Genomic DNA, 27831 nt, shown 5'->3' with positions numbered 1-27831 from the left:
AGTTAAAATTTAAATTTGTAGAAAATAGACATAATATTTACCAAGAAGTAAAAAAAAGAAGAAGAGCTGAATGCATAGGAGCATCGAACTGATTACGGATAAAATTACTGGGGGCATACGAAGCAAACTGCGTCCGTACCTTCGATTTTAGATTCCCCATTATGAATTTAAATGCTACGAAAGATCACAGTTTTGCCGATGATAAAGCACCTCCAATAATTATTATTATGCTGTTTTTATTTCTTTTGGTGTGTTTGGAGAGGCTGAGTCCGAGGTTTCATGTGATTTGCATCAAGCGGCCAAAATAGATAAAGATATGCGTTGCCTGTGGGCGGTATGGCTCGTGATGAAAGTGGCCTTGAATCAATATATTTGTTAACCAAGGCGTAAGACTATCTCCAACTCATTCCATATTTTTCCTAAATTGAAATTTAGAAGAAAGATATATTTCAGTTATATTATATTTTATTATATAATAGAGTAAAAATGAATTTATTCTATAAACAGAATAATGTTTTTTTTGTTCATTAATCTATTTTCGTTAAAGCATAAACTAGAGTTGAAGTAAATCCAATGCATTATAGATATTTCATTTAAAAATAAAATAAAATTTTACATTACAAATGTTTTTTTGTCATCAACATATAGACTCAACTAAGATTCTTCGAACTAACTCGGCAACTCTGCATCCATGTGAACGACGAGCACTGCATGCCAGGCTGTCAGCCCTTGTGTTCTTCGTTCTTGGTACATGAATAATCGCGGAGTGATTAAAGCTCTCTCTCAGGATCCGGATATCTTCTCAATAACTTGTGTATGCTGGCCATTCTGCAAGCTCAAAAACCATCTTCATCAATTGTGAACAGTCCATTGCAATGAAATTATCGTAGATTGCTCATACTTTACAAAAGTCCAGATGAAAGCCTCTAGCTCGGCATGTAATGGAGAAAGACTAGCCCTTGTATTTCTTGTTTTTATTAAACCATCAAAACCTTCTAAAGTGCTATACCATCTTTGTCATGAAAAAATATCATGGGCTTTCCATGAACCATCTGTGAAACACCATCGTCCCTGAACCGAAGACAATGCTGTGAAAACCGTCTCCTCCTGTTGTGTAATTTGTTGTGAGAGTGATGCCTGAACCTCAAACCGTGTTGCAGCTTCCGTTTCTGCAAGCTTAAAAATATCTCTAGAATCCACATTTATATTAATGAAAACCATGATATTTCTAACTTTCCAAATGTACTGTAGGCATTGATGAATATCCAAAGTTGGTACAACTCTCCAAAACAAATGATCCATATTTGCGAAAATGGATTGAAGTGGAATCCATGCAAATTGATGGTTAGAACTGTTTTAAGTACTCAAATATTAGACACCTGATAATACTTTTTTGGGAAAATTGTTTTTTTAGGCCAAAAAAATGATAAATATGTCCTAATTTCTTTTTTGTACCACTTTTTCCTCTAGCTAACACCATTTAGTATTTTCAAAAATAAATCAAATAAATAGTTTTACAAACAAAATTTTTTAAAAAAATAGTAACTACTGATGAAATACCTATATCAATTTATTTGTATTTTTTTATAATTCTAAAAATGTTTAAATCGTAATTTCATATTTTGTTCTACAAAAAGTAGAATTGGCATTCTACACAGTAGAAAATGTAATCCACTTTTTTCATTGAATCTAATATGTAGAATACGTGATCTACGTAAATAATAGCAATTTAAAAATATTTGGAAAACACATTCCACGCTTAACATATCGTTCTAAAATCTGTAGAATCTGGAATCTACACTTTACTATAAATCTAAAACATGTAGAAATCAAAATCTACACATTACTATAAATCTAAAACTAGTATAAATCGATTTCAAACATGTTTAATGTGTTCTACATATAGTAGAATACAGATTCTACGGATAAAAATAATCAGTTCCAGAAATATGGGAAGAGAATATTTGGAAATATTTAGTTTCCTTATATTTATTAAATCGATTTTTTTGAATAAAAATAAAATTGTGATTTATAAAATCAATTTTTAAATTAAAAAAATTAAAACATCGATTTGGAAACCATTTGATCCAAACCGGTCGATCCTGATCTGAACTGTCAAAAGACTTTTATACCCTTGTTATATATATATATACATATAATAAATCATTATTTAAATAAAAAATAAAGAAATAATATTTTTTTATGTTTTCAAATTATACTTTTTCAAATTCAAACTTTTTTATTAAATTCTTTTTTTTCAAAATTTTTATACCCTTGTTCGGTTTTTTTTTTCAAATTTTTTTGTATATATTTTTAATATTTATTTATATATTTATTAGAATCCTAAATTCCACATTCCAAAAATCATAATTCACCCCCAACTCTAAACTCTAAGTCTAGATTAATTAATCCTAAGGGTATAAGTGTCTTTTACCCTTCATTAAAAGTGATGGTAACAGTGGTTAGTGTAAACATGAAAAGTGGTACTAGGAAAGTGGTATTTGTGGCAATTTAAATTTTTTGGGATTTTTAATATTTTTTTAAAGTATTTTAGTTAAAAATTATATTTATTTAACCTTTTTTTATTAATTGTAATTTCAAACTTTAGATTGAAATTAAGGACAATATTGCTATTTTGAAAATATTTAGATTAATAAGAAATTAAATATATGAGATTACCCTAATAGAACATAGTTATTATTCTTTTGGCCTAAAAACAATTCTCCTACTTTTTTTTAACTCCAAGTCCGACTAAATCGGCCCTGAACAAACCATCTATACAAAGAATCTTGACGCATGTTGATTTGAATTAGCACTCTCATTACAAATTACTAGGTTGCTAATGTGATTTATGGAATATAAATAATAATTGTACGGAATACAAAGATTTTGACATATGTAATTCTACCACTATATAAATTAATGTTAATTAAAATATTCTTATAAACAAAAAAAAATTCTATGCTGTTTTGCTTTTAAAAGTTATATATTTATAAGCTATATTATATTGAAATAGAAGTATTCTATGAATCAAATATGAAAATTATATTAAATTGGTACATTAAACTATTTTAATTTAAAAATACTTTATTTCAAATTAATTATCCTTCACCATTAGAATGAGTTAAAATTTTGTAAACTATGTAATATTTTTATGAAAAGTAAAATTGATTAACATATGTTAAACTTTTGTATCTACAACTATATATTATTTTCTTATTTATTTTGAAACTCTAAACATATATTATCTAAAAATGATTACTTACAAATTCTAATATTATATTCTAACCTTTAGTTCAAGTAATATATACAAAATATGATATTAGAAAATTTTAAATATTAATAATTCATTAAAGATACTAAATATACAGATATTTTTTTTATAAATTTCATATTTATTTTAATTATAACAAAATATTTTTAGAAAAATATTAAAAATCTTACCAAAATATATACTCAAAATTCATATAATTTTCTAAACTCAAAAATAATTGTGTAATTTTCCCAAATTTTCTTGATCAAATATACCCTTTTGAAAATAACTATTCCGTACTCAAAATGATATTATTCCAAATTTTATAAAAGATAAAATCATAGATGTTAAAGTATAATTTTTTGAAATGAAACTCAAAAAAACAAATGATTTTGTAAAAATTAAAAGTAATATAAGTTTCAGAAATATTAATATAATAAAAAAAATCAGAAAACCTAAAATCATAACATCCAACTAATATTCTCTATAGGGGTGTCAAAATGGATAAACCAACCCGAACCAAACCATATCTAAATGGTTTTAAGCTTTATGGGTTATGGTTTTAACCAATCTATTTGACAAATGGATTGGGTCAATCCATAACTCATTTAAGTTAATGAGTTAATGGTTTTTAATGGTTAACCCATGAACAATAATATTATAGCTTAAATGGTTACTAAGTAAAAATATTATTTTGGGGCTGAAAACAAAAAGAATACTTAGACTTATGATAAATAATATTTAACATTTTGGCGAAAAAATGAGATTTTTTGTTTTAGTGGAAAATACAATTTTACGGTCCTAACGATAAAATACAATATTACGATTTTGGCCGAAAAATACAATATTGCAGTTTTGGCGGGAAAACAAGATTTTGTGGTTTTGGCGGAAAAATTCAAATTTGTGGTTCTGGCGGGAAAATTCAATTTTTGTGGTTTTGGCGGGAAAACTCAAATTTACGGTTTTGGCAGTAAATTCCATTTTACGGTTTTTACCAGAAAACATGATTTTGTGGTTTTGGCAGGAAAACAAGTTATTGCGGTTGTGACTGAAAACAAAAAATTTGACGGAAAAACTCAATTTTACGGTTTTGGCGGGAAAACTCAATTTTATAGTTTTGACGGAAAAAATCGGTTTTGCAGTTTTGGCGGGAAAACTCAATTTTGTTGTTTTGGCAGGAAAACTCAAATTTACGGTTTTGGCGAGAAACTTGATTTTATGGTGTTTGGTTTTGGTCGAATAATACAATATTTCGGTTTTGGCGGGAAAACACGATTTTGCAGTTTTGACGGGAAAATTCAATTTTACGGTTTTGGCGGGAAAACTTGATTTTACGGTTTTGGCGGGAAAACATGACTTTGCGGTTTTGGCAGAAAACTCAATTTTACTGTTTTGCCGGAAAAACTCACTTTTATGATTTTGGCGGTAAACACGACTTTGCGATTTTGTCGGGAAATTCAATTTTATGGTTTTGACGAGAAAACAAGACTTTGCGGTTTAGGCAGGAAAACATGAATTTGTCGTTTCTGTGGGAAAATGAGATTTAGCATTTTGATGAAAAAAATCCAATTTAAAGTTTTGGTGTGAAACTTGATTTTATGATTTTGGCAAAATTTATGACAATGATATCTATTAAATGATGTTTTTTACTCATATGAATTTTTGATCATTTGTGTATTTATAACAAAAACTTTAAATCACTATTAACAAAAATTTCATTGGGTTATGTTTGATAGTTAAGTAATTTATAAGTTTTTATAAAAAAATTGAATGCAAATTTTAAAATTTAAATATTAAGTTTTCAATATTTTTTAAAGCTTTTATCAAGAAAAAAAAACAAAGCAAATTTTGAAATTAAAATCTTTATGAATTTTTATATGGTATATAGTTTCATTTAAGCGATATATATATATATATATATATTAATTTTAATATTTATTAAATGAGCATTTTACTTATATGATTTTGCAATAATTTATATCTTGTCATAAAAGAAATTTTTAACCATGGATCACAAAAATTTTAATGTGAGACTTTAACCATGTTTATTAATATAGTCATTTAAAAAAATTCAAAATATCACATGCAAAAATCTGAAATTTTTATTATATAGTTAATGTGGCTGTTTAATAAATTTTTATAATTTAAAAGTAAACAAAAATTATAGAGGGATACACTAATTTTTATTAAATCTTTATTGTTCAAAACCATTATTGTCATATATATATATATTATATATATTAGCCACATTATGAATTCCGTAATTTTTATTGGGGTTTTTGCAAATATGACTCAAAACTTAAAGTCAAACACAAAATTAACCCTTGTTTTTTTGAAACTTTGACGTGCCTCTTTCACCCCCAAAGTTCAAATTATTTACGAAAAATACCATCACTTTTTTTTCTTTTTTTTGTGAAAATGTATATTTTACTCTATTATCCTCATCTTACTCAAGTATTCACAATATTGTCATTGCCATCAATACACCAACCACCATGAACAACCAATTTGAAGCTCTTAATGCACCTAAAAATTGATTTACACTCTTTCATTCTCAATTCTTATGAAATAAAAACAACATCTCTTTCACTTTCTCTCCATATTCATCAAAAAAAATCCAAGATTTTGATTCTAAAATTTTTATGGTTCATAGAGCCATTGAAGCTTACAATTCTTTGGTGGGTCACTTTTTTTTGAGATTCTGTGTGCTTGGAGAAGACTTATGTATGACAAACGAGTTATCTCACTGGTTGAAACTATGAAATCAGTTTTTTCCCAGATCTGTTCGTCCAGACGACTTACATGGAAGTCTTCTAGACGACTTCCAGCGTCTCAGACGACTTACTGAGGCTATATTCGTAAAAATGACTTCTGGTTTTTGTTTGGTCACAAGGAGCTGGCTGTAATTTCACAAGACTTTTAGGTTAGTTTTGCATTTGATTCAAGTTTGGGTATATGTTTGCATTTAAAATCATGTTGTGAGTCATATTTGGCAAATCCTCCATTTTTATATAAGGAAAAAATGAAGAACATTAATAATTAATTTAGGATTAGTTTAATAAAATCTTATTTTATATTTAGATGGACGAACCTATTTCTTTAAAGATTCTAAGAATCATTGTGGAGATGACATATGACAACCTAAAATGTTGTAATGTCTCTCAAATAATATCTAATGGATAGAAAGATTATTTTTATCATTGCAGGTAGCCTTGGGAATTCAGTCCTCGGTTCGGTTAAAGATGTTTTTCAGTTCTAGAGGTTTAGGATCTGCTTGGGTATTTTGAAATTTCGATTAGGTTTCAGTTCGGTTATTTCAGTTTTTGGTTTTGGTTATTCAGTTTTGGGTTGCAGATAACAAAATTGAGAACCGGCTTATATACGAGGTAATTTCGTATCCCATTCGATTCCGGTTTATCGGTTAAATAGTAAAAAAACCTAGATTTCCAGATGAAATATCAGATTTTTGGGATTTTCAGATAAAAATTCGGATAATTTAGAGAATTTTAAATATTTTGGAAAAAAATATCCTAGTAATTCTATTTTTTGGGTATTTCTACTTATAAATAATTTTTATATTATTTTATTATTTTAAATCTAAATATAGTTAACATTTATTAATAGATAAACTATATTATAGAAATTTGGATATTCATTTAGTTCTCGGTTCGATTTCAGTTAAGTTCCACTTTTTGGTTCTAGAGAAATAGGATCCACTAGTATAGTTGATAGGATCCAACCCCGAACCGAACCTTAATTTTCAGTTCGGTTCGAAATTTTGGTTCCGGTTAAATGGGTCCATGCGTAATTGTAGGCTTTATAGTACTTACCATTTATTTTGATATACAAATTATCAAACCAAAGTTTATAATACTTCTCATTTCTTACTATTTGCCATTATATATTCTACTTATCAAAATTCAAATACACAAAAATCTAACCGTGGGAATTGGCGTATTTCACCATTGTTCACTTGCTAAGTGGAATATTTGTGCCAATATTTTATTAATGCAATTTCTACCATGTTATAACCACTCAATGAAAACATTATCATTTTTTTTTTTAGAACATAAATCATGAAAATTTATATATGAAATTCAGTATATTCTTTTTCACTTGAAACTTCATTCATTCATACTTAGTGAAATAAATCGTGGAATACATTTTTGGGATACAAGAGTGGCAGATTTTATAAATCTCCAGAGACATAGCTCCAAGAAGGAGAAACGAAGCCCGACAATCCGGGAACCAAAGCAGAGCGAAGCTTAAACAAAATGAACAAGAAAGAGGAAAGTAGGACGCAATAAGAAAAACGAGAACATCAACCAAGAACAAACAAAACTACCTGAAACTAAACAGCCTTTAATAGAGCCTTACCACAAACATATGATAACTGGAACTCCTATAGTGAATAACGCAGACAACTCAAGTACAAAAACCCTATGCTAGTTCATGGTAGGAAACTTGGATAGCTTCTGGATGGTCTAATATCTCTCCTGTCTTTTATAGATATGTTTGGGTCAACCCAATTTGAAGGATTTAAAGACCTTCCTTAAATAATATCGGTTTGACACATTTTACTAAATCAAATGGATTTTTTTGTTGGATTGGGATCCGCCTGGTCCGCTGCAGTATGGTGATTCCTATGATGTTTTTAGAATTTTTCTTGAATCTGAAAAGTCGTATGGTCTGTCTCCAGAGTTGAGTTTGGCTTGATGCCAAATCCGAATCTTCCAAATAAGGCACGTGTAGAATTGGTTTGACTGGTTTTGCTCATATCTTGAGATTTCCGTGACCATTCACCTGATTTTGGGCTTTTTGGCTTGGCAAGAGGTCCATATTCACCAACCGTTGCTAAAAAAAGAAATATTCACCAACCAATAGTATTTTGTTATTTCATATTCCATATCTTCGAAAAAGGAAACAAAATAATAAATATTTGCTAAGTTATATTATATTTTTAAAATAAGAAAGATAAAATAAATAAAAAATAGTAGTTGTTGCGAAAACAAAAAAAAATGATTTTTTTAAAAAAATATTTTTAACGTGCCGCTAGCAAAACACTAAACCCTAAATAATAAACCCTAAACCCTTCGATAAATCCTAAATCATAAACACTAAATATTAAATATTAAAAACACCAAACCTTTAATCCTAAACACTAAACCCTTTGATAAATAGGTTTATGGTTTACCCAAAGGTTTAAGATTTAAAGATTAGGATTTAGAGTTTAGTGTTTTGCTGACATTGAGTAGCGTGAGTACACACACCACCGCGTACTTTCTCTCCACACTTCTTCCTCTTTTATGATCTTTCCAATAAACGAATGGAGCCAAACATGCGCATCAAGAAGAGATTGAGTAGCGTGAGTACACACGCCACCGAGTACTCAAGGAAGAGGAGAGTGAAGGCGGAGATAGTGATCCCCACAACTATATTTTTCATGTTTAAAGCAAGAACAGAAACCAAGATAGTAAGAATCTTGCGAATCTACCTGAAAACACGAGTTTTTGGTAATAAGAACAATCTTACCGAAAGATGATTCTCGCAGATACTGTATCTCGTCCTCATTCGCAGATCTGGAATTGAGATTTTGGTTTCTCCTACTAAATCTTCTGGAAAGTATGCAAATCAAAAATCATCCATATCGGTATGGAAGAGAAAACTTGGTTCAGTCGAAATAAAAAATGAGATTAAAAATGGAAAGATCTGGAGATGAGTTAGATAATTTCTCGGGTTTTTGCAGCCAAATGACTATTATATTTCTTATTGTTTCAAAAAATATAATCATTAATTCACCAATGTGCATGAAAGAGAATTAAAGAAGTTGTGTCAGATCTATTGTTTGTCTCTAGTTACAAGTTTGAATAGGGTTAATACTGGAATTATAGAAAATCAACAGTGCAATGTCCATTTATCTAATTATACTTTTTCTTATAGTTATTTAGTGCAATAGCCAATTAAAAATATCTATGATTTTGACATGATTTAATTGGTGACATTTAACATCTTTTTGTCTGGCTATAACTTTGTATGTAGCAAACAGACGGTAAAAATGAAAAAGCTGATGACGTTGATAAATACATAACATGTGGCCATAATAAGAACAAAACTGTATTAAAAAGCTCTATGAATAATATACAAAAAAAATTTGAAAAATAGAAAATGATTTTTTTAAAGGAAACTAATATAACAAAATATTATTATGATTTGATAGTACAAAATTTTAACTTTTTAGTAGAACTTATCAATGTTTAAAAACAATAAAACGATTTTAAAATATATGAAAATTACAAACTATACTTCAAAATAAAACAGAGTACTCTATAAATCAACAAATAAAATAAAACATAATAAAATAATTTATTAATATATTTATGGTAATATAATATATTACGTTACATTGGGAATATAACATAAATAAAACATAATAAAAAATAATATAATAATATAGTTACACATAGATTCTGTCTTATCTAAATCTAAGAGCATGATTATCGGTGGTGGAATGAGGGTTCTTACGCGTGGACCCCACCACCTTTTTTCAAAAACTATGCTTCAATGTCGCCAAATAAGAAACGTTTCACAGGGGTTTGTTGTACTGTTTGCGGGCTCCACAGACATGTGGCGGTCCGCGATTGGTTCATTTTTAATTTTTTTTTTAAATGAGAATTTTTTTTAAGAACCCCCAAAAGCGTTTTTGCCGATAATCATGCTCTAACGAATCTCACATGAATAATTGACATTCCAAGTTTTATAATTTGTAAAACCTAATCATTCCAAGTAAAAAGTAATTGAAGCGGTAAGAAGGGATTGAACTCAAACGAAAATATTCATTAGTAAATGATCATCTTTTATTGGAATATTTATTTAGTACAATATATATAGAACAAGCTCCTTATTATGAAGCAAGTAGTAGAGATATGAAGATGATCATGAAGGTGGGATAAAGTGTTTCATGCATCTGCGAGGTTCTTCTTCTGGTTGCGGAGGGAGAGGTTTGGGCGGCGGAAATCTTGTTTGGCAGGGTTCTTAGTGGTACCGTTAATAAAGCTTTGGTACCATTTGCCAGATTCTTTGAGATTTCTATCATCGAGGTTTGTCCAGTTAACGTAACTAAGTCCGAATCTGACGGTAAAACCTTTGCAGAATTCATAATTATCTCCAAGAGCCCATGCAAAGTATCCTTTTATGTTGACACCCTTCTCCCTGGAAACACGAACAATCATTCAAAGCCTAAGCATGATGATGACCATGCATTTATGTATGCATACCTCAAACTCAAAAGAGAAAAAAATGTAGGTGACTGCAGAGATAATCGATCCGCTTGGAATCAGCAACAGCTTTACAACGGGTTTCTTCACCGGGAGTACTAAATCCTAATTAGACCATCATGGTACATCAACAACTGTACATTTTTGTTTTTTCAACTGTACATTATTTGAAACACACATTTACTTAATATGGAAAAAGAGATGAGTAGTAGTCACCGTTCTCAGTGATATAGATCAAAGGGTTATTGTATTTGTTTTTGAAGTAGTCCATAACGTAATAAATGCCTTTTGGGTAGTAATAGGCATTCCCGTTTTTTTCGTCTTTAACGAACTGAGAAAAGGAAGCATACATATTATACCCATAAACAAGAAAGAAAAAAATATTGAGAAGTAACAGGGGAGGATCATGCACATACCAGTGGACCAAGATTTTCACCACGGGAATTGTTATCTGTAAACCCAAGGATGAAATAATTGGTGGTCACTCACAAAGTATATACTTTAATTAAAAAGAGTTAGAAACATATATATATATATATATATATAGAAAGGTTGTAACTATAAGAGGAAACAGAGTGGTACATGTGAGCTTTGCGCCTGGGTCCATCATGGCAGTGTGATTTGCCCATGTAACTGGGTTAGGTTTTGGCTGGGCGTACTGAGTGGTGTAGTAGTTGAGACCAAGAAAATCATATGAACCCGCAACGAGTTCCGCTTCTGCTTCCGTGAAATTGGGAAGCCGACTACCCACAATTTCCCTCATGATGTCTGGGTTAGAGATGTTAGATGGGCCTAGTGTCCATGAGTAAACCATGTCCATATCCAATTGGACTGACCATTTTTGACCAAAAAATAAAGTTGTCCGGATAAAAACCAATTAAACCCAAAATTATTGGGCTTTCCCATTTGGACTTGGCTTCCAATAGTTTTCAAAATCTAGGGTTTTTCAACATTTGGGGGAAATCTCATCTCTCTCTCTCAAGTCGACCGTCTTTGGTCTCACGCTTTGGATTTGTGAGATGGGTTTGTTTGCTTGATATAATCTGATGGGTTTGTTTGCTTGTTTTGCGAGATGGGTTTGTTTGCTTGTTTTGCGAGATGGGTTTCTCTGATGTTTTTTTTTGATTGCTTTCAGATGGATACATTGGGTTTGAAAAATGATGATGACTACGCGAGTGACAATGGGGATTCAGAACAGGAAATGGATGAGAACAATCCTGTGGTGGACGAGTCTCTGATGAGTACAGCCGAGGTGAAAGGTAAACACAAGCGTAGACACTCTAAGTGCTGGAACCTTTTTACTATAGAAGGAGATAGGATGCCTGATGGAAAATTTAAATGTGTCTGCAACTACTGTAACCACTTCTACATCCTAGACTTACATAAAAGTGGAACCAATACCCTTCTTCGCCACTCAAAAACCTGCCCTAAAACCCCTAATAACACATGTCCTAAGATCGATCAGTTGGTGTTTCGAGAAATGATTGCTGTGGCTATTGTCGAGCATGATCTACCTTACGCCTTTGTTGAGTACAGAAGAGTTCGAGAAGCTTTGCATTATGCCAACCCGACGATAGAGTTCTGGTGTCGTAACACGGCGGTTTCAGATGTTTTTAAGATCTTTGAGAGGGAGAAAATGAAGCTCAGGCAGGTGTTGAGTGAAGTTCCGGGTAGGATCTGTCTAACGACGGATCTATGGAGAGCAATAACAATCGAAGGTTATCTCTGTCTTACTGCCCACTATGTCGACGCTGAGTGGAACCTTAGAGCTAAGATCCTCTCCTTTTGCGCTTTCCCTCCACCCCATTCTGGTCCGGCCATTGCCATGAAGCTAATGGAGCTGATTAAAGAATGGGGTTTGCAGAAGAAGGTCTTCACAGTAACCGTAGACAATGCGTCCTCTAATGACAACATGCAAGGAGTTCTCAAGAGGAAACTTAGAAAGGATTTAGTCTGCAGTGGAGACTTCTTTCACATCAGGTGTGCTGCTCACATTCTGAATCTCATTGTCCAAGACGGATTATCGGTGATAAGTGACGCCTTGGAGAAGATCAGAGACAGCGTTAAGTATGTCAAGGTCAGTGAGTCTAGAGAGTTGCTGTTTCTAGGCTGTGTGGAGACTCTTGGGATTGTTAAGAAAGGCGGTTTGGTTTTGGATGTCACTACGCGGTGGAACTCAACCTATCTGATGCTGTCTAGGGCTCTTCACTACAAAGAGGCGTTTAAGAATCTTGCAGAAATCGAAGCAAGTTACAAGAGCTTACCTACATAGTCTGAGTGGTTAAGAGCTAGGCTGATTTGTGATTTGTTACAGCCGTTTGATGAGATGACAAGGCTCATTTCCGGCTCTTCTTACCCTACCGCGAATCTGTACTTCATGGAAGTATGGAAAATTCAAAGTTGGTTGGGTTCAAATGAGTTCCATGAAGATACGGTGATTGCTGATATGGTGGCTTCCATGAGGTTGAAGTTTGTTAAGTACTGGGAAGAGTACAGCGACATTTTAGCCATTGCAGCAGTGTTAGATCCTAGGCTAAAGTTCAAGGTTTTGGAGTACTGCTACCACAGTTCAGATCCAACAACTTGTAAATCCCGAATGGATTACATATGCAAAAGGATGTTGAAGCTGTATGGAGATTACAAGAAGAATACTAGTGCGCATAGTTCACAAGAAGTAGAAGTAGATGCTTTACCAGCTGGTTATGGGGTAAGTTATTTAAAACCAATACTTTAGGTGTGTATTTAAGTTATCACAAGAAGTAGAAATAGATGGTTTAATAATCTCTTTCTCTGCAGGGCTTCTATGAGTTCTTCTCTCAACAAGCAGGAACAAGGAAATCTGCTTTGGATTTGTATCTGAGTGAACCTGTGCTTGATATGGTTGCAAATCAAAAGTTAGATGTCATCAAGTATTGGAAGAACAATTCAAACCGGTTTAGGGAGCTATCTCGAATGGCATGTGATGTTCTATGCATCCCAATAACAACAGTGTCGTCTGAGTCATCCTTCAATGTGGGAAGTCGGGTTCTTAGCAAGTACAGGAGCCGCCTTCTTCCCTCAAATGTCCAAGCTTTGATTTGCGCTAGAAACTGGCTTCGTGGTTTTGAAGTGATTGGTGAGTTTGTTGAATTGATAATTGAGCTTTGATATGTGAAACTATTGATTGAACTTCTTGTTTTTGATAGCTGGATGCGATTTAGATGAGGAAGGTAAGGAAGATGCCAATGAGGAAGCCGAAGGAAGTGGAAAGAAGAAGAAGACCCTACTCAACTAAACCCTAAAGGTATAATTAATGTTGTTACTTCATGTCTGTGATTACTTGAACTGATGTGATGTGTATTTGCTTGTGGTATCTGCTTGTGTGATGATAACTTGATTAACTTCTGTGTTTCATTATGATAGGAGACCGAGAGGCTGAGAAGATAAAGAAGAAGAGGACCATCAGAACTTCACAAGCTATTCTCATATCTTATGTATTTACTTATGCTTTGGATTATGCTTTGGATTGTGTATTGGTGTATGAACCTTAATGTATGAACTTATCAATGCTTTGGATGTGTAAAACATATGAACCTTAATGTGTAAAAACGTCTGAACCTTATGTTTTTATGGACTTAGCATGTTAAAGCAGAAAATCTATTTGGGCTCTGCGGAAGGCCCATTTGGAATGGTCCAATTTGGTCTGGACAATTTGGACTTGGTACAATTTGGGCTTCAAAACAATAATGTCCAATAAACTGCTTTGTCCATTTGGACATGCCCATTGGACATGGACAGAAAAGGAAGCATACATATTATACCCATAAACAAGAAAGAAAAAAATATTGAGAAGTAACAGGGGAGGATCATGCACATACCAGTGGACCAATATTTTCACCACGGGAATTGTTATCTGTAAACCCAAGGATGAAATAATTGGTGGTCACTCACAAAGTATATACTTTAATTAAAAAGAGTTAGAAACATATATATATAGAAAGGTTGTAACTATAAGAGGAAACAGAGTGGTACATGTGAGCTTTGCGCCTGGGTCCATCATGGCAGTGTGATTTGCCCATGTAACTGGGTTAGGTTTTGGCTGGGCGTACTGAGTGGTGTAGTAGTTGAGACCAAGAAAATCATATGAACCCGCAACGAGTTCCGCTTCTGCTTCCGTGAAATTGGGAAGCCGACTACCCACAATTTCCCTCATGATGTCTGGGTATCTACCCTTTGTTAGCGGCTCCATGAACCTGATCGATGAACATACGTATAAGAAAATCATTTCATTTTTTGTTGATATATACATACATATACGTTACCATCCCAAGAAGAATTCTTTCATCCTATTAGCTGCATCTCTGCTGGCTTGGTCAGTCTTATCAAATGGAAGAAACCATCTGGTTATCATCACTGGTCCGATCTTCCCTTTTTGGAACTGTTGGTCACGGCATACCATAATGATATGATTAGATATAGTCATATATATACGTAAGACTACACCTATATATTCACAAACCCATATACTCTCTCACCTTATATTTTGTCCTGTAAACATCGACCGCCGCAGCATGAGCAAGAAGCTGGTTATGTGCAACTATATAAGGTTCTGTTGAAGAATTTCCGCCGTAACATCTCTCATCAACCTCCGGAGAACATCGACCGGGTGCATCTGTTCCGATTGCATAGCCTCTCGTAGGCACTGTGTACAGCTGGTTGATCGTGATCCAGTTCTTCACCTTTCCACCAAATTCCTTGAAACATAGATCCGCATAATCTCTAAAGTCATCTCTGTGAAAAGCATAGAATCAAATCATTAACATGAGATCAATTATATATATGTTTTTCTTCTTATTTTCCATGCTAAGAACGCGGCACAAATGACATACATGACGGTGCGGTTCAAGAAACCTTCATACTCGTCTTGCAGTGTTTGAGGAAGGTCCCAGTGAAAGAGGGTAACAAAAGGGGTTATATTCTTCGCGATGAGGCCATCTATGAGTTTGTGGTAGTATTCGAGACCTCCTTTGTTCACTCCCCTACTCACCTTTCCTTCTGCTCATGTATACATGTCATATATTTAATTTTCCAACAATCACAATCAAATTACTAGAAATTTTTGTATAAATAGATTGTTTATGTGTTCATACTTGGAATGATTCTTGACCATGCAAATGAGAATCTGTAGCCAGTAGCATTGAGTTCGTCTATGATGTCTATATCTTTCTGCAGTTTACATACGCACTCGGATATCATTATACATAGTGAGGAAATGAGGAATTAACCTGCCATCTGGTCTATGACTCAGTGAGGAACTAACCTGCCATCTCTTGTATGACTCACAAGTAGTGTCTCCATTCCCAAGATCGGATCCTCCCTTCTCTGATAGTAAACAGATACATTACTAAGAATGATAAGAGTTGTGGACATATGTATATCACTACAAGAAAACAGCGATATTCTGACGGACATTCCGACGGAAAATGAAATCCTCGGAATATCCCGAGAAATTTCTGAGGAAACACAAAATTTTTGTTTCCTCGGAATTTACCGAAGGAATTCCGAGGAAATATCAATCCGTCGGAATATTCCGAGGAAATTCCGAGGAAATATGTGTTCCTCGGAAAAAACCGATGAATTCCGAGGAAATATTATAGACGTTGGAGAGCCGTTGGGGGATTTTACCAAATTCCGAGGAAATTCTGACGAACTAGCCGTTGGCGTCGGAATTCCGTCGGAATTTTCTCGGTCTGTCGGCAGGATTTAAACTATAAATACAAGCACTCCTCTTCCTCTTCATTCACTCCATATCTTCATCCTCCCTCTTACTCTATTTACACACGAATTTGATTCATAAAAAATATGTCTTCTTCAAATTATTTTCGTTCTTGGATCGATCGACCTCATTTGGATCCGAACACGAGATTGCTTACGGAAGAATACCAACGAGGTATAACCGAATTCATGGGGTTAGTTCACCGACAACCGGAAGCAAAAACAGGTATGTTAAGATGTCCTTGCTCTAATTGTAAAAATAGAAAGGTTATTAAAGAGTGGGATGTTTGGACTCATCTATATTTGAGTGGGTTTACACGAAGTTACAAAATTTGGTATCATCATGGGGAAACTGATTATGAACATGGTAGTACTAGCGAACCTCAGCCAGCGGTTAGATTAGAAGAACCAATTAGAACGGATGTAGATTATGGTGTAGGTACTGAGCAGATGGTAAATGATCATTTTAGAGGGGAAGATTTACCCAATGCACAAGCTAGGAGATTTTATGATATGTTGGATGCTGGAAAGCAACCATTGTACGAAGGTTGCAGAGATGGTCATTCAGCTTTATCATCTGCTACAAGATTGATGGGCATTAAAACAGATTATAATTTGGCTGAAGACTGTGTGGATGCGATTGCTGATTTTGTAAAAGGTATTCTACCCGAGGATAATGTAGCTCCTGGTTCATACTACGAGGTTCAGAAACTCGTAGCTGGTCTTGGTTTATCGTATCAGGTAATAGATGTATGCAGCGACAACTGCATGATTTATTGGAGGGCGGATGAACAGCGGGTTACATGCAAATTTTGTGGAAAGCCTCGTTATAAAGATACGAGTGGAAGAGTTCCAGTGCCATATAAAAGGATGTGGTATTTACCTTTGACGGAAAGGTTGCAGAGGTTGTATCTGTCTGAACGCACAGCGCAACCAATGAGATGGCATGCGGAGCACTCAACAGATGGTGAGATCAGACATCCTTCAGATGCAAAAGCGTGGAAGCATTTCCAATCAAAGTATCCCGACTTTGCGTATGAGAGAAGAAATGTCTACCTTGGATTATGTACTGATGGTTTCAGTCCGTTTGGCAAAAGTGGAAGACAGTATTCTCTATGGCCCGTCATTCTTACACCATACAACCTACCCCCAAACTTGTGCTTGCGACGAGAGTTTTTGTTTCTCTCGATTCTCGTTCCCGGACCAGAGCATCCTAAGAGATCACTTGATGTGTTTCTTCAGCCACTAATATATGAGTTGCAATAACTATGGGCTCAAGGTGCTGAAACATACGATGTTTCGTGTAAAGAAAACTTTCAAATGCGGACAGTACTAATGTGGACAATAAGTGATTTTCCAGCATATGGTATGTTGTCTGGATGGACAACGCATGGAAGGCTATCATGTCCATATTGTCAAGATAACACTGATGCTTTCCAACTAAAACACGGAAGGAAAACGTGTTGGTTTGACTGTCACAGGAGATTCCTACCACCTGATCATCCATATCGTAGGAGTAGGAATTTGTTTACGAAGAACAAGAGGGTGTTTGACAGTCCACCTCCGGAAATTTGTGGGAAAGATTTGAAGATACAACTAAGAGATTTTGGTGCAGAAAGGACGCCAGACGTCGGTGGACATGAGCGTTTTCCGGTAGATGCTGTTGGAGAACTACATAACTGGCACAAAAAAGTATTTTCTGGGATCTGCCATACTGGGAGGATCATCTGCTAAGGCATAATTTAGATGTCATGCATATTGAGAAGAACTTTTTTGACAATCTCATGAACACGATCCTTAATGTTCAAGGTAAAACAAAGGATAATTTGAAGTCAAGACTGGATTTAGTCGATATATGCGCTCGTTCAGAACTTCATGTTGATGAGAATGGTAGGGCTCCTTTTCCCATATACCGACTTGATGCAGAGGGAAAAGATGCGTTCTTTGATTGGATTTCAAACGATGTGGAATTTCCAGACGGTTACGCATCAAATTTGCGTAACTGTATTGACAGAAAGGAAGGAAAGTTTACTGGCTTGAAAAGCCACGATTGCCATGTAATGATGCAGCGCCTCCTTCCGTTCGCCTTCAAGGAACTATTACCACGAAATGTTCATGAAGCAATTACAGGGCTAAGTGGTTTCTTCCGCGATTTATGCACGAGATCAGTGACTCTTGAAGGTATTGAAAATTTGAAGACTAACATAGCCGTGATTCAGTGCAACCTTGAGAAGATATTTCCTCCCTCATTTTTTGATGTTATGGAGCATCTTGTTATTCACCTGGCAAGAGAATTGGAACTTGGTGGTCCTGTGCAGTATAGATGGATGTATCTGTATGAGCGGTATATGTTCCATTTGAAGAAGATGGTGAAAAATTTAAGTAGGGTGGAAGGTTCTATAGTCGCACAGATGATCAATGAAGAAAATTCAAACTTTGCCGAGTACTACTTTCCAGCAGAAGTTCAGACCAAAAACAGAAGACCTGCTCGGCATGAAGATAGAGGTGAACGGGCAACATATCATGTTACGGTTCCAGACATTTTCACAGACTTTGGACGACTTAGCAGAAAACCAAAGGACCGTCGACTTACTGAGCAGGAGCACAGTCATTTGCAAACATATTTGCTCACCAACTGCGAAGACATTTTTCAATATGAGAGGTAAATAAATTAGCTTACAAATTTTTATTTTAACAAGTTGAAATTTAAATCTTAATTAATTACATTATTGTCATCATATACAGGATTTTCATGGCAGAAAAGCGGTTCGAGTATAGGTACGCCACAGAGGACGAACTAGAAGAAATGAAGCAGAGAGAATTTACTGGATGAATGTTTACTTATGTGAGTGCTTTAAACAAATTAAAATATATTTTATCACATATTTATACTAATTCACATTTATTGATATAACATATATATATGTGCTATTAATAGGTGTCTGTTGGTTTGTCCAGAGGTGAAACATTTGACGATTGGATACGTGAGATGGTCGTTGGACCAAACTTTGTTGTGAAGTCATATCCGAGATTTTGTACTCAAGGATATGCATTCACAACTCAGAAGAGGAGACGTTCGAGTACGACTTATGATGCTGGCGTTTGTTCTGCATCAGGAGATGATGTATACTACGGACACATACATGAAATTTTGGAAATCAAGTATTTGGACATGGTTGGATTGCGCTGTACTGTTTTCTATTGTGATTGGCACGACAACACTTCAGATCGAGGTGTGAGAACAGATGCATTTGGTGTTACATCAGTAAATTCGAGGAGAAATCTGCAATATTATGATCCTTTCATTCTTGCTTCTCAGGCCGATCAGGTAATTAAATGTTAATTATTAAGAATGATTCATCATCATGTGTATTAATTTATAATTTTTCTAAATGTTACAGGTTTGTTATATCAAGTACCCCCGGGTAAGGAACAAAGATGATCCATGGGTTACTGTTACAAGACTCAACCCGAGAGGCCGAGTTCAGGGAAGTTCTGAGCTGGAAGACCCACTACAACCAAGCACATCCGGCAACTTAAGTGCAGCAGAAGATTTAGCTAGAGTTGGCCTTGTAGTCGATTTAACCGACTTCGGAGAGGAAGCCGTCGTTCACGTAGAGGATGAACCAGTGATTGGAGAGTTTCACCAAGATCCAGATTCAGATTCATCTGGTGATGATGACTCGGAAACAGACTACCATTGATTTTTTTTTTTTTTTAAAGAAATACCGAGGAAATTCCGAGGAACACTTGATATAACCTCTTTCCTCGGATATTAGTTATTTGGTTTATCTAGCAAGGCAAACCAGAATACGAATTAAAAACTACTCAAAACACAACCAAATAAAACGAAGAAACCATGTAAAAGATATACGAACACATAATTAAGAAAAAAAATAAAAAAAAAACTAAGTTCAAAACTAAGTTCAAAATTAACCGAAAAAAAACGTAGCTCCTACTCCTCGTCTCCTGCTCCAGATGTTCCTGCATCTTTGGGTCTCTTAGACCTGTAACACTCGAACCTGAACCAGAGCTGGATGGAGAGTTGTCCCGATGAACTACATCATCCTTTTGGCAACGACACGGCCTGATACGTGAAATGACAGCCCAAATCTTGTGTAGCATGTCGTTGTTTGTCTTTATGCTCTGATCTCTCCAATGTTGTTGCTGGCGCGAAGTTGAATTCGGTGGAAGCTCTTGCAGCTTGTACTGGCTGGAGTCTGATGGGAGTAGCTGATAGGGTTGTGAATCATCTAGAATGGCTTGTGCAGCCTCATCTTCTCCTTCTTCATCATCCACGGCCTTGCCTTTGGTCTGATATTTTGGCGTGAAGAAGGATGGCTTGTCTACTAGTGCGGTAGCAGGGGGTAGGAACTCAACTGCAGCCTCTGAAAGTAGAGCAGTCAGGCCGATCTGAGGCAGGTGGCAGTAGAGTGTTTTCTTTGCTCGGTCCTGGAATACGTAGATGTAAGGACCATCCCGATGGATCCTCGAGTGGGGACCAGCTATGAACTCCTTACTTACTAGATTTTTGACATCCAGGTAGTTCCAAGCAATATTGTTCGGTCTGTCCAGTGCTACCTGATGGTTCTCGCAGTCTACACCCACATGTGTAAGGATCCGAGTAATCACTGCACCAAATCCACATGCACTGCTCTTGGATTTGGTTACTTTCCCCTTGTATCCTGCTAAGTTTGCGGCCAGCACCGCTCCCATGTTGAAGGCAGTAGCAGGTGGGAATGTAGAGTTTCCAAATGCCGGTAGCAAATGCCTCACACCTTGGTACAGGAGGCACAACTCCCATTGCGTGACTGATGCGGCTGTGGTTGTCCCGTATAGCAATGAGCCAATGAGGCGTGTGGCATATCTCAGTGCTGGGCTCCGGATAAGTGACTCCTTTGCCTGAGAAGATCTATAAACCCCTGTGCCAATCGTTTCCCAGAAGTTCAACAGCTCTGAAGTCCAATAAAGACCAGATGTCCTCTCCCCTGCACTCAATCCAAATAGTCCGCAGAGGTCTGTGAAAGATACCTCAAAGTATACTTTCTGCACTACGAATGCCAGAAAACCTTCCTGATGGCTATCATCGGGATGGCTGACGTATGCGGATGCTATGAACTGGCGTACCAACTCCGGATAAGTGGGTTCGTTGAGGTTGCATAGTTGGCCTAGACCCATGTTCTGGAACAGCCCTTCAATGTCTGATTTGATTCCCAATATTGTCATCGTCTCAGGACATGCTAGTTGTGTAGCCGGAACGGCTACCTTCTTCATGTTGTTGTAGTGGGTGGTATCAGACTTATCCCACTTCTTTTGCCTTTGCTTCTCTCGCTGAGACGAACCCTCTTCTTGTGTGTTCTTCTTTGCTGATGTTTTCGTGCCCTTCATTCTCTACAAAATAGAATCTTTGAAACAAGTTAGTATGCATGCAGTATATGTTTTGATAAAAAAAGCGAGAGTTGTGATAAAAAAAACCAAATTGAAAAAAATTCTCAATCCCTAAATCATCTCAAATCATGTTCCAAACTCGTTGATCACAGACAATTGTGTTCTATTCTATGTTTAAACATCAGTTTCATGCATATTTGATCAAGGAATCAACACGGAAATAAGAAATTCACAAAACCCAAAAAATTGCTCAAGAACACGATTTGAGAATGTGGAGATTCGCGGAGTATACCTGTCTTAGGGTGAAAACGAGTGTAGGAATCAGGTAGAGCTCGAAAAATCAAGGGGAATAAAGCCCAAAATTGTTCAAATCGGATGATTATAGAGAGAGAAAAAGGGGGGGGGGTCGAATTATAGGGGAAATCGGAGGGGATGAGAGTTCTGAGGTTTTGATCCAAAAAGTTCGGGTTTTGCATTATAATTCTGTTCGCACACGCATCGATCGATGCGTTTTTGTACAAATACGCATCAATCGATCCGTTTATAAAAAAACGTACGAGATTTTCCGAGGATATTCCGAGGAACGCTTGAGATTTTGTTCGATCGATCGATGGTATAATCTAATCGATCGATCACATTGTTACGGCTTTCGTCCACCTTAGTGATCGATCGATGCGTTTTTGGATATATATACATCGATCGATCTGTTTATACAAAACGTACGAGATTTTCCGAGGAAATTCTGAGGAACGCTTGAGATTTTGTTCGATCGATCGATGGTATAATCTAATCGATCGATCAGATTGTTACGGCTTTCGTCCATCTTAGTGATCGATCGATGCGTTTTTGGATATATATACATCGATCGATCCGTTTAGAAACAAAAATTGACGTATTGAAACCCCAAACACTAGTTCCTCGGAATTTCCTTGGAATCTTCCGAAGGAATTCCGAGGAAGAATAGGGTTTCCTCGGAATTCCCTCGGAATAATCCGAGGAAATTCAGAGGAAATAGGGGTTTTAAACCGAATACAACGTTTTACGGTTTGAATAACACCTATATAACCCTTATTAAGTGTCTTACATTCATTATGAAGTCAAAAATTTGTTCCTAACCGTATAATTAACACTTTTCCGATTGTATGAACGAAATCCCACAACATAAGAGAAACACTTATACCTTTTAATGAACGGTAAAGAGAATACTTTCAATTAGTTTTGAAATTTGTTATTTCATGGTTTATGCTCATCTATACAAAGAATTCTCAATGGTATGCATTACAATTGTATAAGAAATGAAATACGGCAAAACAAATTGATGTTTTGAAACCCCAAACACTAGTTCCTCGGTATTTCCTCGGAATATTCCGAGGAAATTCCGACGGATTTTTTATTATCCGTCGGAATTTCCTCGGCATATTTTCATTTTACCGGGCAAATATTTTGCGAAAATTGAAATTAGAATTCCGACGGATAATATCCGTCGGACCCTAGGTTTTATAACCACGAGCCACTTCTTCTTCCCCATTTCTCTCTTCTTCCTCTGCGCGACTCGTCTCTTCTCTCCAGCGATTTCCCCCTCAAATCCGACGATATCTCTGGCGATCTCCCCCTTCTCTTACACAAATCATGTAAGGACCCTATACCACTCTCTTAGGTTCTATTTGTAAGGTTTTTGTGTAGTTTTGATAGATTTTTGTTAGGGTGATTGGTTAGGATTGTGATTTGGTTGTATAATAGGTTTAGAATTGTCATTTGGTTGAATAATTTGTTTTGTTGAATTGATTTATAATTTTTTTATAATTTTTTTATGTTTTTTGTATTTATAAAATCGATTTTTGTATATAAAATCAATTTTTGTATTTTACAAAACGATTTTTCTATATAAATTCGATTTTTTGGATTTTACAAAATCTTTTTTGTATATAAATTCGATTTTTTGGATTTTACAAAACATTTTTTAATATCTATAAAACTTTTTTTCTAATTAAAAACTATTTTTGGGATTTAAAAATATTTTTAATATATATATATATTATTTAAACTATTTTTTGTAATTATTAAACTATTTTTTATTTATTAAAACTATTTTTTGTTTATTAGAACTATTTTTATTTATTTATTAAATATTTTTAATATCTGTAAATCTTTTTTTTGTGATTAAATTATTTGGGACTTTTTTTAAAAAAAATGATTTATATATTTCTGTATTTATTAAATATAGTTTTTTAATTTACAGGTCTCATGATGATCAGATCCGGCCTCGACAGCGTCGTGGTCGTGGTGGTACGGGGAGCCAGTCTCGGGATTCCAGCCATTTTCAGGATTCCCCTTCGCCCCACAGCTCCAACCATACATCTCCCTCTGCTGCACCCGCTCCTGCTCCTCTCCCTCCCGCTGCTGCATCCGCTCCTGCTCCTCCGGGTCCTCCGGGAGTGATGAGTGTTGCGGAGTTGGTTCAACAGCCCGGTCGTGACCATCTTCCGTATCTCACTCCGTATCAACCGTATGATGTACTCGGCCCTCGACAGGGGACATCCGACTTTCACTCACTTCCCAACCGACAAGCAGGTTATGTGGTTTCGTCAGTTTGCGGTAAGTATTCTAATTTTTTACTTATATTTTTAATCTTTAATATAAATTTTCTACTAATTGTGTTTTTTTCAGCAAGAGTTCAACTGGAATTCCGATGAGACGCTCTTTATCTATCACCACTTCGTCCATAAAGTTATGGACAACTATGGGAAGCAGATCCACGAGTGGAAGAAGAAGTGGGAAATCAATAAGGTTCGATTTAATTTATTAAATAATTTTTTAATTTATTAAACTATTTTTTAATTTAATAAACTATTTTTTTTTTATTAAAAGGTCCCAAAGTCGATGAACGACACGGTCTGGAAGGAGTTGTGTGCGCATTGGGATAAGGAAGAGACGAAAGAAACTTCTTCCACCAACTCCACCAACCGCAGGAGCGACCGTAAAGGGAAGGGCATCTACAAGCATAACTTGGGTGCTCAATCTATTGCCACTCTGGGAGATCGCATAGTAAGTTCAACCGTTTTTTCTTCAATTATTTGAGTTTCACAATTTTAATTTATTGTGCATTTCTTCAAATTTCTAATGTTTCTTTAATTTATGTTTTTTTTCAAGGCGGAAGAAAATGATGGCGAGCCGGTTGATGATTTCGCCCTAATGAGGAGGGCGTATACCAACAAGAAGACCGGCCAGATTGATGATGGTCTTGTGAGGGACGTGGTCGACCTGGTCCAAACTCAGGTGGTAGACGAAGTGTCTCAGCTTCAAACCGAGGATGATGCTTCGACGGCTTCGACCAACTTTTCCCGGTTTCGAATCAACGAAATCGTTGAATCCGTAAGTTTTTTTTTTTTAAAGTTCAATTCATTTATTTCTTGGTTTAAATTTGTAAATTTGGCTATTTTCTATTCAGTCGGTTCCAAAGAAGAAGGGACGTTTGGTCGGTTTGGGTCGTCGCACCCGGTCGGTTCCTCCTACTTCTGCACCACCGCCCTTTGTTGATCCAGAAGTACTTACGGCTCAGTTGAAGGACAAGGATGATTGCATATCTTTGTTGGAGACCCAGATGGCAGCTCAACAGGCGGGCTATGAGGCACAGAGGAGGCTGAACCAGCAAATGATGGAGATGATGCACAGGATGTACCCGAACGAGGTGTTCCCGGACGTGCCAGACCCGTAGTTTTTTTTTTTCCAAAAACTCGGAATGTTTTATTTTTATTTGTGAAACTTTGAATATTAATTAATATGATTTCAATTTTAATTTTATATTTTCGAATTTAAATTTCAAAAATTTTATTTTTTTAAAAAATTAATATTTTTTACATTCCGATGAAATTAATTATATTTTTTACTCGATCGATCGATGCGTTTTTGGACTTATATCCATCGATCGATCCGTTTATAAAAAAACGTTAGGAATATACCGAGGAATATATTCCTCGGAATATACCGAGGGACACCTTTCCTCGGAATATACCGAGGGACATGTTCCTCGGAATATACCGAAAGACATTTTCCTCGGAATATTCCGAGGAAGATGTTCCTCGGTATATTCCGAATGTTTTTTTATAAACGGATCGATCGATGGATATACGTCCAAAAACGCATCGATCGATCGAGTACTCCGAGGAAATATCCCGACGAAGTTCTCCCTCGGTATATTCCGAGGAGATTTCCGACAAACAAGTGATCCTCGGAATTTCCTCGGAAATATGTTTCCTCAGAATTCCGTCGAAAATTCCGAGGGATTTCCGAGGAAAGAAGAAATTCCGAGGAATTATTTTCGAGGACTTGTTTCGTCGGTATGTCGTCGGAATAACGTTATTCCGACGAAATTCCGACGATTTTTTCCCTCAGTATCTTTGCTGTTTTCTTGTAGTGTATATATATGTACCATGTAGATGATATACCTGGGTATCGGTGAGTGAAGCCATCCCAAACGTTAAGACCACGTCCTCTGTCCCCTTCCACCTACAATAATAAGAAACAACCATGCAACGTTGGATTTAATATTTTAAATGGTTTTCTACGTCAAAAATTGTTGGTTTGTAACATGCCTGGTAAGCAGCAGAAGCAACACCGAATATGAAGTCTTTTGGGAAATTTTTTCTGCTTAACTGATCAGTGTTTCTACATGTGAATGGCTCGTTCTCTTGGCATTCCTCAATAGCTTTGCAACTCACCACAGCAATTAGATAACCTATCAAGGCTAGTCCATGAAGCTTCATGGTTAATAAGTAGATGTATGTGTTTGTGTTGGATGGAACCTTGTGCCAGTCTAGGGTTTATATAGCCTTTGTAAAGAAGAGTCACGTATACATTTTCTTTTCTTTAATATCTTGATATTTTAAGAGAGGTTAGGTGGGGTGAATTCCGTGGGCTCTCAGTTACTTTAGCTAAATCAGTATCAGAATGGTGATTGGTCGTTATATTTTCATAAAGTTAGTTTTGTAAATAACAAGGGACTATTATCTGAGTAAAATGACAAACTTGTAAGTAGATTATCAAATTTTAGCAAAGAACGAAAGGGATAAAAATTGATGTAAATTAAGTTTATTTTGTTGAATTAACTGTTGGATGTTTTAAATACATAACCATTTGGTACTAAATATACGTTCAAATATATTAAAGGGCTTATTTGACTAGGGATATGAAATTTTTTAAGGATTTCAGATTTGATGGAATTTAGCTAAATTTATTTGGAGTTTAAGGATTTTGATAGGAGATTTGGTAGAGTTTTTTTTAAAAAAATAGATTTCCTAAGATCTTTAAAAAAAAACATTTTCTAACAACAATCTATCGAAACCACGCTAAAAGTGTAATCTATTTAGAAGAGTATGTGTTTCAAAAAAAAAAAAATTAGACAAGTATTGTTTTTACATATCATGCCAACAAGGAAACAATGCCATAAATCATTCCACACCTATCAGAAAAAATATGTTGTGAGATTACACAACTATTGTCAACCATAAAAATTAAAAAACACATAAAAATGTTCACTTACTCATGCATATATCACCATTGAGATCCACTAATAATACAATTCTTCTACATATCTGAAGCAATGGTTGTTATCTATTCAGTAGCATCACTACAACAAAACAGCAAGGATACTGAGGGAAAAAATCGTCAGAATTATTCCGACGACATACCGACGAAACAAGTCCTCGGAAATAATTCCTCGGAATTTCTTCTTTCCTCGGAAATCCCTCGGAATTTTCCGACGGAATTATGAGGAAACAAATTTCCGAGGAAATGCCGAGGATCACTAATTTGTCGGAAATCTCCTCGGAATATACCGAGGGAGAACTTCGTCGGGATATTTCCTCGGAAGTTCATCGATCGATGCGTTTTTGGACATATATCCATCAATCGATCCGTTTATAAAAAAACGTTCGGAATATACCGAGGAACATCTTCCTCGGAATAGACCGAGGGACATGTTCCTCGGAATATACCGAGGGACATGTTCCTCGGTAGATTCTGAGGAAGATGTCCCTCAGTATATTTCGAACGTTTTTTTATAAACGGATCGATCGATGGATATATGTCCAAAAACGCATCGATCGATCGAGTAAAAAATATAATTAATTTCCTCGGAATGTAAAAAATATTAATTTTTTTAAA

General features: G+C 35.3%; 1 protein-coding gene across 2 annotated transcripts; it reads right to left on the bottom strand.

The window, feature by feature from the left end:
* Positions 1–10166: 10166 nt before the first annotated feature.
* On the bottom strand, positions 10167–26472 carry LOC111201944 (myrosinase-like). 2 transcript variants are annotated; one of them, XM_048767919.1, is made up of 11 exons: positions 26262–26472; positions 26115–26175; positions 15827–15888; positions 15657–15732; positions 15396–15561; positions 15042–15297; positions 14829–14944; positions 14539–14759; positions 10944–10978; positions 10744–10858; positions 10167–10632 (listed from the first exon to the last, which is right to left on the bottom strand). In XM_048767919.1, exons 1-11 carry the CDS (start codon positions 26430–26432, stop codon positions 10535–10537), a joined length of 1377 nt encoding a protein of 458 aa, XP_048623876.1. In that variant the 5' UTR covers positions 26433–26472; the 3' UTR covers positions 10167–10534. The 2 variants fall into 2 exon arrangements, with proteins under 2 accessions (XP_048623876.1, XP_048623877.1); XM_048767920.1 differs by lacking the exons at positions 10167–10632; positions 10744–10858; positions 10944–10978 and adding an exon at positions 14303–14419 and having other exon boundaries at positions 26262–26470.
* Between the last annotated feature and the right edge of the window lie 1359 nt (positions 26473–27831).

Source organism: Brassica napus, chromosome C9 (assembly GCF_020379485.1).
Source record: "Brassica napus cultivar Da-Ae chromosome C9, Da-Ae, whole genome shotgun sequence".
NCBI lineage: Eukaryota > Viridiplantae > Streptophyta > Magnoliopsida > Brassicales > Brassicaceae > Brassica > Brassica napus.
The sequence above is the reverse complement of the archived record's forward strand: the minus strand, read 5'-3'. Positions and strand labels throughout refer to the sequence as shown.